At 38.7% G+C, this 13,523-nt stretch overlaps 1 protein-coding gene across 1 annotated transcript; it reads left to right on the top strand.

The window, feature by feature from the left end:
• Nucleotides 1–398: 398 nt before the first annotated feature.
• Nucleotides 399–11,107, top strand: LOC104619917 (kinesin-like protein KIF2A). The gene is made up of 7 exons (XM_010285969.1): nucleotides 399–443; nucleotides 667–734; nucleotides 2,490–2,603; nucleotides 3,744–3,894; nucleotides 5,464–5,565; nucleotides 7,891–8,026; nucleotides 9,900–11,107. Exons 1-7 carry the CDS (start codon nucleotides 399–401, stop codon nucleotides 9,983–9,985), a joined length of 702 nt encoding a protein of 233 aa, XP_010284271.1. The 3' UTR covers nucleotides 9,986–11,107.
• The last annotated feature ends 2,416 nt before the right edge of the window (nucleotides 11,108–13,523 follow it).

Here is a 13,523-nt window from a genome sequence, read left to right as displayed (position 1 = left end):
GTGTGGTTGTTTTCTGGCTACCTGCCGGGTTAAACCACGACACTGGGAAAGGAAAGACATAGATTTCAGATACGTCTGATAAGAAGTTAGCTATTGAGTATTGTTTACAGCTAACTTCTAATAGAGGGAAAAAGAAAATCTTCAATTAGGAAAATAGTTAAACACATGCTTATATATAATGTTTTTTGGACTGTGGCCAAAATAGATCTCTCAAATCAGTATACAGTCTGCTGGAATGGAGAACAGCCTACAAAGATATATAAAAAAAAATATCTGGTAATTGTTTGCAGGATATATTAGACTTACTTTCTACTTAGTTGCATATTTCCCTTTTTGAGGAGTCTCTATTTTTTCAGTTTGAGTTTTGCATTTACGTATTACGTTACCAAGACAGTGAGATGGGGGAAATTGACCGAAATTTCTATGAATCCTTAATGTTCCAGGTATAGTTAAAAAAATTAAATTGAAGCTTTGACTTAAATTGAAGCTTTGACTTGACATCTGTCTCCTTGAGGTGTCATTGTATAAGAACAGCTGTACATAGTAGACAGTATTTGTAGAAGATCTCAAATGAAACTGGAGATAAAAAAAATAAAGTTAATTTGAATTCATCTGCCACTTCATCTGTAGAAAGCGATTTATTAACCTGTGGCTTGTTTTCTCCAGATCGCTACAATTTCTCCAGGGATGGCATCATGTGAAAACACTCTAAATACATTGAGATATGCAAACAGGTATGGAAAATGTTACTGTGTATAGCTATACTGGCTGTTGATCACTGACATTTGGAATACTGTGGTTCCATGATGCATGATTATTTTAGCTACTTGAATAATTTTATTGTACTTGCATTTCTTAGTAAGTTTAAAACCAAGTTACTCATCCAGGCTCACAATGAATTTAAATTGTCACTTTTTTACAACCATTGCGATAGAATAAATAGAAAATGCATTTAAGCCATTATCCAAAGATGGATAATGTGGATTGCCAGGAATGTGGGAGGCACCCCTATTAATTTTGCCCCAGCTCTGGAGGCACCATCTCGTGCGTTAGGGGTAGTCAGCATTCATGATGATGCCCTGGGGTGTTAGCTGAAATACCTTTCTGCAATGTGGGGATTTTTTTCATCCCCTTCGTGGAATTGCATGCAGTTGCCAGTCTGTTCTATACGTATATATGAAACTTGATACTTCCCAACTTTAGGCAAATATCTAAGAACCCTGAGTAAAGAGTCAGTTAATCCAACAGTGACTTTATAATCAGTGTAGAGGAATTAGCACCTCCAGAGGCTGATGCAGCAGATCTGAGACCAGTGCTGCTCTCTGAAATTGTTTGTCTCTCTTCAGTGAGTGTGAAAGGTGCATTCCCCTGCTGCAGTTCTTCTTCATCTAATGTCTGTGGAGATGGTGTGACCAGGTTCTGCGTGTCCCTGCAGTCAGATCTGCGACCCAGAGGCACTCACACACACACACCCCCCCCCCGCCGTGTTTTGCTGCAAACAACCAAGGAGGCAAACAGACCTCTGGGCCATCAGAGGCCCTGGTTTGGCTAGAAGAGGCTACCATCTAGTGGCCTGCTTGCTCCAGTGAAAGATAGGACAGAACAATGTCTGCTCCTGCTTGGCTGGGCACCCCTGGCCAGTTGCTAACTGGACACAAAGGGCTGCTAGGAAAGCTTACTGCCCGTTCCTTTTGATGGCCCAATGTCTCTGTGATCCCCTCTGGATCAAGGGAGCCAGAAGCAAATCTGCCTGGCTTGGACCAGTCTGTGTGATTTCCGTCCTGGTGAGGAGGAGGCATCTACTCCCCTGCTTACAGTCACATAACGAAGGACCTTGCACATTCATCAGGACTCATTGGATCTTTTACCCCTTATGGAATATGTGTTGCTGAAGTGACTCCAGAAAAAGATGCTGCAAAACTAATTAAACACCTATTTCTAGTATACTAAATAGTTATGCTGAAACTGTTTCTTCCCCTTGCTGTTAAATTTGTATGTTGTTATGGAGTAAATGCCTGTCACTGTAAAGTTGCTTCATGTGTTTTGTGTAATATTTTATTTTTTTCTAGCACTATTATCATTTTCATAGTACAGTCAGTTATTCAGTGCTGGACAGCATAAGACGGGGCAGAATAGGATTTAAAGTTTGGTAGCTGTAGTGGTTTGGTATTTTAAACGAAGCCTTTTAGTGGAATACTGAACATAGAGCAAATGTTATTAACTGCATGAACTGAAATCTGGAATTACTCTTCTGAAAACACTGCTATTATAGTCCCCTGCAAATTAGCAGCCCTGGTTTCGTTCAGTTTTGTTAGTGATCTGTAATTCTGCTTGCACAAGGTTTAAATATGTTTGCACACTTGTATTTTAATATAAAAATAATTTTATAGTGAAACTATTAAAGAAGTATGCTAAACAAAGAATTGTCATTTTAACTGTGTTTATGAGAACATTTTCTTTTAATTTGCTGCTGTATTTTGCTGCTGCAGAGTAAAGGAATTTGGAATTAGTCCTTCGGACATTCCCTTCTCACAGGGTAGTGGCAGTCGCTCTGATCTCTCTCCTTCCTATGAGTATGACGACTTTTCTCCTTCAATCACCAGGTCTACTTCATTCTATACATGGAATCTTTATTTTTAAGTTTTCTTTTTGGCTATGTAACTTTACAGACCAACCTTTCATTAGTCCCCTTGCCTTGAGTCACACATACTTTGTTTTTATTTTGTTTGGCAGGTGATGGTTCTGCATGATCTGCAACCATCTTCCCAGTATTTTGTTCACCCTCCTTAAGCATCCACACTCTGTATCCAGGCTTGCTAGTTTCCTTCGTAAATTTAAAAAAAAAAAAAATGGTGATGTCATTTTTGTACATTTAGTGGACCAAATCTGACAAGTCTGTGTTTAGGTTAATTTGAATATCTCTAATTACAAAAAGAAAAGTATTTTCATACATACATATGTTTAAAACTTTTCATCACTCTGAAGATGAATGAAAAACAGTTTTCGTTGTAGTAAATAAGTGCTACTTGAAAAAAATATTTTCCTCTTAAAAAAAAATGAAGAATATGTTCTAAAACTTGCGGACTTTCATGTGGCTGTTCCGTAAACTTGCTTTTAAATGGGCTTTTTTTTCTGACAGAATCATTATCAATCTTTTAACCTATTTTAATGCAGCAAGAGCCCAACATTTTAAGGTATTTTCACCTTTGAAATTATTTTATTTAAAGGATCTATTCATTCTCAGAGGTACTTGATTGGAAATCGTTATTTTCTTCAGAATTCTTGATGAATTTGGTTATAACAGCTAGTGGGGTACTGACTGACTAACTTCTTTTTTAAAGCACAGTTGTGTGCATGGAAAAAGGAAGATGGTCAGGTTTAGGGTGCTGAATGAACTTTTCTGCCAAATATTACTCATTGTTAAAGAGTTGATGTTGAGGGTTTTGAGATTTTTGCCATATTAACTGCTAATAAGTAGTAAGATTTCAGTCAGAAAATGCCTCTTGCTAGAAGATGGACTGTAATCCACCTGCAAGTAGTTGAAATTCAATGGTCCCTGCTTTTTAGGAGTTGGACTGACATCATTTTGTATGTCAAAAGTACACTAGATTTGTGAAGCTGACATCATCATCATCCTTATTAAATGAATTAATTGCGCGTAAACCCGTAGAACTTTATTTTTGGTTGTGACTCTCTTGCACAGGAAGTTACTAATTTACAAATGAAACATTTTCTGCTCGTAGGGTGAAGGAGCTGACGGTCGATCCGAGTGCCACAGGAGACATCCGTCCCATTATACACCATGCTCCTAATCAGATCGATGACTTGGAGACGCAGTGGGGTGTGGGGAGCTCTCCTCAGAGAGATGATCTCAAACTGCTTTGTGAACAAAATGTGAGTGGTTTACAGCATTGCATGGAAAGAGGCAGAACAAATTCAGAGTAATGTGCACTTACAGCCTCTTAGCACGATCATTAAGTAAATACAGCATGCTGCTTCATCTTTTTACTTCATAGTATCATGTTCATTCCCATGCAAAAAAGACCAAAACACCAAAAACATTCCTTGAAGGGTGAGAGGGGAATATTTCACTTCTCTTTATCCTCCTTGTTGACCAGGACTTGTAATGTCCAGGCAGGGTGTGCTCTAGGCTCTGGCATTCTTTAGTTTTCATTTTTTCTAGTATAGCTACATATTTTTTTAGGCAGTTAGAAGTATCCTGGGACAATCCTCTGTTTTATTTAACACTCTTGTGGTTTTGAGCATTATTTTCCCTGCATGCAACACCCACTTCAAGTGAGTTTGCCTTACTCTACATTTAGAAATCTGGCTACTCATCATTCCTCTTCCTGACATCCTGATTTTCGTGGGGTGAAATCCCAGTGCGTTGTTTGGGAGACAGCACGTCATGTTCCCAGCATGTCTCCCTGGGGTGCAGGAGTGGGGAGCTGAGAGGCATCTTCTAAAGGGCATTTCCCCCTCATTGCTGGTTTGTGAAAATGCTGATGAAAGATAGAAAAAAAAAATCAGTACTACGCTAGCTTGTTTTTTACAAGAGACTCTGCCTTCTCAGACACCTCTTCACGGTGTCTGCTGTATTTCTCATTTTAGTAACTGCCTCTTCTTCCAGGACTCTATGTTATAAGAACATGCTGGTGATTCCTAGAGCTTCCCACTAGACAGTCCTTCCAGCCAGATATCCTTTCGTATCATACTTTTTCATTGTTCATGTGGAATTAAATTAAGCTTTACAATATGTTTTTAGAAAGTTTTCAAAGGCGTTGTGTAAGAAACTGTACTGTCTTGCTAAAACATTGATTACACCCTACCCAGTGCCTTCCCCTTTTATTGTTAACTATTCGTTTCTAAAGAAGCCGTTTGCCCCAGTTTGTAAATCCACGTTGTGCATTTTCTAATGTATCGATCACTGTACATTTTAAATTTCTCACGTAACATTTATTCTCTTTTTTTTCAAAGGATGAATTTAATTTTGATTTCTGATATGTATTGAATATTGTATTGCTGTTCTCTCTTTTTTTTTTCTTTTTAAATTGTTGTCTGTCTGTTTTGATACGCATAACAAAAAGCCCTGACAGAAAACCGGATTTTTCTCTAGGCTTTAAAACCTACTAGAAATTAGCATTCTTGTCTTGTGTATTCCTCTTCCCACTATTTTAACTTGCTTTTTTAATGTGGAATATTCTGTTTTCCGGTATTCACTAGGATTAGTGGCTGGAAATTTTTAGTGAATATGAATTAAATTTGACTCAGTGAACACTTTGAATTTATTGCCCTCTCCACTCATTCCTGGAGGTTTTCTTGTTTAGAAAAACGAAATTCTATTTTTGACAGTTCTGCCTCTGCATATTTCTTTTTGTGTTCTGTGATGAAATGGATCCCTTTCAACATATTTCCTATAGCCACAGTTCTTTCCAGACTAACAAGCTTAACTATTGTTTTTAGGAAGAGGAAGTTTCTCCGCAGTTGTTTACTTTCCATGAAGCTGTGTCACAAATGGTAGAAATGGAAGAGCAAGTCGTAGAAGACCACAGGGCTGTCTTCCAGGTAAAAGATTGAGCTCTACTTTGTTTTTATCCTAATCCAGGAATTCAGGTTTTCACAGTGAAAGCAGTGAAAGTGCATACTTTTGAAGATGTATGATCGCATCTGGTCATTCCTCTGCTGTCAGATTTCTAAATTGTTTTATTATGCTAAACTCATTGTAGCAAACAAATAGTGACAGATCCCATAACCACTAATCTTTGTCCCCATGACGAAAGAGAAACATATTTCTATATCATCCCAGAAATTTAGTAAAATTTTCCTTTTCTTCTTAGCAAACATTCCTAAATAGACTGTTATCATCATAAGAAAAGTTGTTTTCTTTTTACTATTTTTACTATTCACTGTATTTTTCTGTTGGGAGTCCTTGTCCAGCATTAGTGACTGTGGTTTTTTTTCTAGTTGCAGGGGGTTTATTCGGATTGGTCTTGACATTTCCAATTTCATTGTCTAGTCTATGCCAATATTCCTATGCCAGAGCTGGCAATTAATAGTAACATCTGTATCAGCACCGTTTCTGTTTTGATTATCTCCCTCTAAGATACTGCAGTAGTCCTTCCAAGTATCTCATCTGAGTGTCCTTTTGTCACATCTTCCTCTGAGATACTGAGACAGATGTGAGAGACATGTATTTCTAACTGCCTGTTGGCTTCCTTTTCACAGATGCATAAAGGTTTTCATTTGCCATTAGCCGGGGTCTTTGGAAGGAATACTACCCAGGCAGTGTAATGCTGGTCAGCACCGTGGAGCCTTTTACATTCACAAAGTAAATTGTAGCAATAAGCATGAGTTACTAGTTTTCAGAAGGAAACGTGAGTTGCTTCTGTTCATAACCTTAGAGTGTTTAGGAGGCTGTCTGTTTGGCACATCTGCTGCAAGAGCAGAGCATTAAACCTGTAGGGAATGCACACATCTCCTCGATTTAAATATCTAACTTAGTGGAACATTGATGTGTGCTCATAATACCGTAAAAATACAGTAGGATGCTAAATAACACATTTTACAACAGATGTAGAGATTTAGTTATTATGAAATTTTAGCCCAAAAGTAAAACATGCAGAAGACTGAAAGTCATATGCCATATGTCGTAGCTGTGTCCTAATGCTTGTGACTTCTGGAGAAATAAGCTGCATTAGTTTAAGATGTCACTGCCTCTGTGTCACTCCTGCTGGAGTTTACTGCTCCTCCCAGCAGTCACTGGAAGGAAATGTGTTTGAGCCTCAGCTCCCTTCGTTCGCAGCATGGCTTGTTAGTTTATGCCCTGGGTGGAGATGGGCTGCACCAATACAAAGTCTACCGGCTGTACCAGGCAGAAGTTGTCTTCTGTCAGGTTTCTCCTGGAAGCTGCTGATACAAAACATCCTTTCCTAACAAAAATGTCTAAAATAGATGGACAGAATGAATTGTGCTTTAGAGGTATTGGTCTGCCTTTGTGTCTTGGATGTCTGAGCTTACATTAGATGAGATGAATCCTATCCCAGTGTGATCTCCATCTGTCCTGAAAGCCAAAAAACATATGTGGGGTTTGGACTTGCTTTCAAGATTGCTTGGGCTACTGGGCACAGAGGGAAAGACTTCATTTTAGTACTTCAGGCCCAGCATGCCTAGAACTGGCAGATGCTTTCTTTTTTTAAATCAAAGCATTTCCAATGGCATCAGTTCTCCTGATCATAGGTTTGCATGGTTCTCTAAGGCTTAAACTCCTGGTTGCATTTTTCTTTGCTGCAAGACTTACTTTTTTCCCCCTCTTTTTTTGTAATATTCGGAGTGCAAAGTTGCCTAAAAGCTGCTTTAACCAACCTCTACTGTACTCTTATGTATCTGGGGAGTTAGCTTATGCAATAGTGAGCTTAAAAGAGCTCTTCCTTTATACAGCTTCTCTCAAAAACTGGTTTTGATTATGGACAGAATTATCTTGGCTCCTTGACTGTAGTAATGACACTATGATTACAGTTAGTGGCAACAAGCCCATATTAAAACTGAAGCCTGACTTCAAAGTTTGATACCTGCCTAAGGGGACATAACCATAACATAAAGTTCTGTTCTTTGAGTTTCTTAGCATCACAACCACCTAATGTTCTGACTTTGAAGAGAACTGGGGTGGCTGGGGTTTACCTGTCGCTGGTAGGACCACTGGAATTAAGAAACAATGTAGAAAACATACAATTTTGCTGGATGTCTAATTTTAGGATTGAAATCTGTTATATTGAGGTTGACTAGACAGTAACAGTGCAGTCATCTTGAGAAAAGGTCTAATTCAGCACTTTCTCTTGAAACTCATTTGAAATGTCACATATTTAGTTGTGGTTTTTCTTAACTTTTATCTAGGAATCTATTAGATGGCTGGAAGATGAAAAAGCTCTTCTTGAGATGACAGAAGAAGTAGACTATGATGTGGATTCTTATGCTACCCAACTTGAAGCAATTCTAGAGCAAAAAATTGATATTCTGACCGAACTTAGAGGTAGCTTGCTTTTAATCACTTTTGTATGCATTTTGTGTTTTTATATGCCATGGAGACTTGCAGTAATTATGAGGAGAAAAAAAAAACAGTGTGGTTGTGTTTTAGGGTCTTTTTACCCCTCATGCTACCCTTCAGTGTCCTGTTGAAGGAACATTTATTCTGCTATCTAAGAACAAGTTCACATCTGTGTTCAGTTCATCCTAGTTCAAAAGAAAAATCTCTGCTTTACTTCCAGGAAGTATAAACTCGATCCTGCAAGTTTCCTTTTCTTTTCCTTTGTTCCAAAACAATGAAGGAAGGAAAAAGAAAATCCAAGCAAACTGTATGAAAAAAGGAGGCAATGCAATGAAAAAAGTAGTAGGAACTCCCAGTTCCTCCTTTGTTGCATTCTGTAGTGTAGCAGGGAGTCTACTGTCATTTTTAAGACTGTGCTTAAGAGTGACATCGAGCTCTAAGTAGCTTGGTTAGCTTACTTTTTTCTTCAGCAGCCTTTCCGTCTGAATTTTTTCAGCCTCTCTTTGTTGAAAAACAAACTGCAGATAATTCTTAGTGCCGAAAATGGACTCTTCCACTTGTCTTCTTAATTGGTCTGTCAGCTTGGTATCTCATGGAGATGAATTTTTCATTTAGTTTCTGTAACTATTTGGACTCCAGGAGACATGCGGTACTGGTAAAAATTCAAGGGTGGGGTTGGGGGCTGAGGGGTAAGGGTGGGGTTTTTTTGATCTGTGTTACAAAACTCTTTATAAGACAAAATCTTACTTCTTACTCAGTCTGAGTATCTGCTGTAAGTTAGAAGACTACATAAAGCAAATCAGATGTGGTCTGCTTGCGTGCATTGGCACCAGCATAATTTAGCAAAGAATTGGAGGTACTTTGCTTTTTATGGATGATGGCTTCCTCTTCAGAAGAAGACAATTTGAGGTACCAGCAGTGAAAAAACAGTTTAGATGACTCCCTGTTCTTTGGAAACTTACTAGATACTGCTTTTGAAACAAGGTACTGGAGGTAAAGTCTGCCTAAGAGATCCTTGCATCTTTACAAGGCGGCATGATACATGTGTAGCTTTATAGCAGGGAAGAACAGTTAAGTCAAAAATTCTTTCTCCCAGTGTCTTCTGAGTTCTGCTCATGGCACATAAGGTCACTGCATATTTCAGCTTTTATTCCTGTCACTCTGGGACTGACATCTTTCTGCTGTCATTTTGGTTTCCTTCTTCCTATATGGGCATATTACTGGGGAATGGAGTGGGACGGGAACAGAAATATGAAAGGATGCCACACTTCCTTTCTCAGGTTTCTCCCATTCTTGTTATAGTTATGACGAAACAAATGAGTGACACATTTATCTATTTATGGTGAACGACTTCCAAAAATTAATCACAAACGCTTTTCACATTAATAAAAAAGCAAGGAGGAGCAGAATTTACTTCTGGGCTTTAGAATGTACAGAAGTGACTGTACACTTAATACAATTTTGCGTGCCTCTGAGGATGGTTTGGAAGGTACTGGGAAGGAAAAGGTTTTATGTGGTGTGTATGTCCCTACACTCTGTATGTTAGAAGCAGAATTTTAAGTGTGGACAATTTACATTCTGGAACGCAATTGTGCGGTTCCCAAACCCGTCCTGCCTAGAGACAGGCATATAGCATCTAAGAAGGGACTAAGTTGCTAAGCAACTTGCTTGTATGGTGAGTATTGAGTATGGAGTTTAAGCTTATCTCAATCCTTTTGTAGTTTTTAGTGTCAGCTATTTTTGTGGAGGAATGTTCTTTATTGTGCGTTAGGGCTGGGATGTGGAGCCTCAGGGCTCAGTTTCAAGATCTGTGTTGAGCACAGGCACATCAGTACTCATTCTCTCTTTTTCATTAAAGATAAAGTGAAATCTTTCCGGGCAGCTCTACAGGAGGAGGAACAGGCCAGTAAACAGATCAACCCGAAAAGACCACGTGCCCTTTGAAGTGGGCCTTTGCTGCTAAAGGAATCCACGAATCCGTACTGCTGTAGCACACATTTGTTACAAAACCCAGTGGCCGTAAGAACTCAACTACTTGAAAGTGTAAAAACGTTAGAAATGTCTGTGGAAATGTCCTGTTTCTTATTCACCTGAATGACATTTTCAGTTTTGTGTGAAATGCTCCTATGATGTCTACAAAATGCTTCTAGACCAGACAGCACAGCCATGCAGGGTTCAGATCTGTGAAGCACTTTGTTTAAAATATTTCATTTATTCAAATGGTGAATTTTCTGTTTGGAAATATCTGCCATGTTATTAATAATGAAGTAAAACTGTGGCCATCAAAAAGTCACAGTATTTCCTTTTGACTATGTTCAGTTTTGTTACAAAGACCAGCTGTGCAGTTTTAAATTGTGTTTGCGTGCATGCACACCTCACTAGTGGTTGTACATAACTTCTCTTCTACAGACAGCTGTGCTTACCTCTTCCCATTCTGTGCCTTTATGAAGGCTACTTAACCCTAAACATCCTCTTTCTGAAGCACAGCCTTAATAAACAACATTCCTTATTTGTCAATATAAATTACTTTCAGTGTGTGTACATTTTTAATGTGTTTTGAAATTTTCTTTTTTTGTGGCTAGTTTCATTTCACAGGATGTGCCATATCATTTGACTAGGAACTGCAAGAGCTGTTAGAGTGGACAAACAGCTGGACATTCCATCCTCCTTGTAAAAATCTGGAGTCTAGATTTATTTGAATACCATGAAGAATGGGTATATAATTCTAACATTTTATCTGTAATAATAATAATTAAAAAAAAGAACAAAAAAACCCACAAATATAAATTAGTTGATGTATAATAAAGGGTAATGTTTAAGTACTGAGGAGAGTTGTATCTTAGGATAATGCAGGTATACAGTATGTGGTATGGTGTGGTAATGCTGTCAGAGTAAAGGTACAATCTGACCTCTGTGTATGGATAGGATAACTGTCAAAGTTCAGGGATCCAGCTAAATACATACATAATGGCCTTTCACATACTGTTAAAATTTGGCTCTTGATGCATGACAAACTTACATGTACATTAACTGTAGTTTGCAGGTAGTTTGAGTAGCTCTGTTGCTTTAAAAAAAAAAAAAAAAAAAGAAGCCAATACCTCTTTTTCCCTTTTTAAAAAAAAAAAAAAAGTAGCCAATACCTCTTTTTCCCTTTGTACAGTGCCAGCAGCTGAAAAGTGGGGTGGAACTGCATCATTTGAGGATTTGTCACAATACCTCTACCTAGCGCTAATACAAATCCCACAAGTACCTGAATTCTCACAAATGGCACCATGTGCATCAGCACTTTTTAAGTGGTGGCACTCCGGTTATTTTTGCAAGTCAGTATCCAAAAAAGATTGACCTTTCATGAAAGAACTTCTTGTCAAATGAAGAATTGTAGACCTCTCTAGGAGTTCTCCCTGTTTCCAGGAGTTTGTATCAGCAGACTTTCCCTTGGAACCGCTCAAAAATTACTTTTGGAATACAAGCCTGTTTGTTTGTGCCAGGCCTGAAGGGAAATAAAGGGAAGGCAATGAAAAGAGAGTTAAATGAGCCAGGAATTCTTGTAGTGTTTAATGTTTGTATCTCCCATAGAAGGGTAGGCGATGGGAAGCTCTTGTCACATCATGGTTAAAAATAAAAATCCTCCTGTGTGTAAACATGAAAACTGAAACAACAATGTAGATTTTACATAATGTGTTTAATAAATTAAGCTATTAAATGAATTACAGATGAGAATTTACTTCTATGAAAATTCTGTTGTGCTTTGGGAAGGGGTTCACTTTGTAAGGACATTGGAGTTACACTGTCGAAAAGGCCTCCAATTTCAGAATGAGTATTTGCTTCCAGACCTAACTCTTCTGTACAAATTTGTCATGTAGGAACTTCCCCAGAGCACTGTCTTGACTTTGGTTTTGCAGCAGGTCTGAAAAGAAACATCACACATCTTTCTGAGTGTGTTTAAGAACGTCGTCCATCACAGTTAAAGGAGAAACCCAATGAAATAGCAGGTGGCAGGTTTTGTTAGCAGGTGATCATACACGTTATTGTGTAATACCAGAGGGTTTCTTTGACGCCGCTCTAGAGAAATCTTACTTCCTAAAAAGCCTCTGAAGACCCAGACACCCTGCGTGAGAAACAGTTGCTTCCCCGCTATTCCTCCATGCCTAGAGCCACAACCAGGCTGTGGTTTACAGCGGGTACCAAAGAGGACAGGAAGGATGGAGGCCATTAGGTTTCAGCAGCTTTTTACTAAGCTGCCTAAATGACACGTGTCCTGTCAGGTAGCGGATACAAGCTGAAATTGTGCCTGCTGCAGGGGGACTCTTGTAAGAGAGTCTTTGTGACAGACCCAGCTGTGAAGGTCGATCTACACTGATACTGAAGCAGCAAGAATCCAGATAAATGGATACGGCTGGTCATGGCACTTGAATTCCTGTAGCCTGTTGCTGTGGCAGACTGGAATTACTTGAACAGGACTCAGGTAAGTTTATAGTGATTCCTGTCCTGTAAAACAAAAGTAGTTCGGAAGTGCAACACACACTTTCAGCATTTGCTCCTTCTGTATGAGTCCAAGGATATTGCGGTAGCTCCTTACTTCACTCATTAGTGAAGCACCACTAGAATCATTAAATTAGAAAATAAATGAGGAATTCAGCTTTCCAAGACAACATCTCAGGATCTGCAAATTCAAGTGCATATTTCTGTACATGCTTCTGAATCAATGACTTTTAAAGAATTGACATTGGATGTGTATAAAACGAAGTTATATCTTAGAGGAGTTTTTGTTAATTTCCCTCTTCTCCACTTACTGTGGTTATATGGAAAGAGATCTGCTACACGTGAAAAGCTGACTTATGGTAGTTAATACACAGTCATGCCTTCACCTCTGCATGATGCTAGAGTTAATAGTTCTTGTCTTCCTGAATTGTAAGACAAACCAAAGTGGATTTTTCTTTGGATAGCTGCTATGAAGAGTTAATGCAAACTTCCTTGGGAAAACTCTGTCTTGACCTTAGTAACAAATACCTATAATCCAAACTGCATTACAACACTTCAGCAAGTCTGTCAGGACACAGATATGCGGTCCTCTAAAACTCACAGAAAGCTTTGACCTATGCTAAAACTCCTTCGTGCCTTGAAGTGTGAAGTAATGCTCTTATAAAAATAGCTGCTTCAATTTACAGTTGGAAAAAAACCTCTTCTGTCTATGCCTATGAGCAGTGGCCATTTGGTAGTTTTCTGGTTCCTGTAGTGGTTTGATAGCAATAAGGAGGGAATAAAAGGAGAGGACACTGGTAGTTTCAAATGCCTCAATAGTGTTTTTGTAAATGATACTAAACCCACAAGATAAATGATCTTGTGAGGTGAGCCCATGTAAACCTCATGAGGTTCAACAAGACTAGGTCCAAGGTCCTGCATCTGGTTTGGGGCAAACCCCAGTATCAGTAAAGGCTGGGCAGGATGAAAGGATGGAGAGCAGCCCTGCTGAAAAGGACTT

This window comes from Phaethon lepturus, unplaced genomic scaffold (genome assembly GCF_000687285.1).
Source record: "Phaethon lepturus isolate BGI_N335 unplaced genomic scaffold, ASM68728v1 scaffold21774, whole genome shotgun sequence".
In the NCBI taxonomy this organism is placed as follows: domain Eukaryota; kingdom Metazoa; phylum Chordata; class Aves; order Phaethontiformes; family Phaethontidae; genus Phaethon; species Phaethon lepturus.
Note: the sequence above shows the minus strand (reverse complement) of the source record. Positions and strands in the feature narration are given on the sequence as shown.

Excerpts from the sequence above, each read along its gene's own strand:
- LOC104619917 (XM_010285969.1), top strand. The coding sequence starts at position 399 with ATGGGGGAAATTGACCGAAATTTCTATGAATCCTTAATGTTCCAG. Across the intron at positions 2,604-3,743 it reads TTTTCTCCTTCAATCACCAG|GGTGAAGGAGCTGACGGTCG; the intron begins GTCTACTTCATT and ends TTCTGCTCGTAG. Across the intron at positions 8,027-9,899 it reads TATTCTGACCGAACTTAGAG|ATAAAGTGAAATCTTTCCGG; the intron begins GTAGCTTGCTTT and ends TTTTCATTAAAG.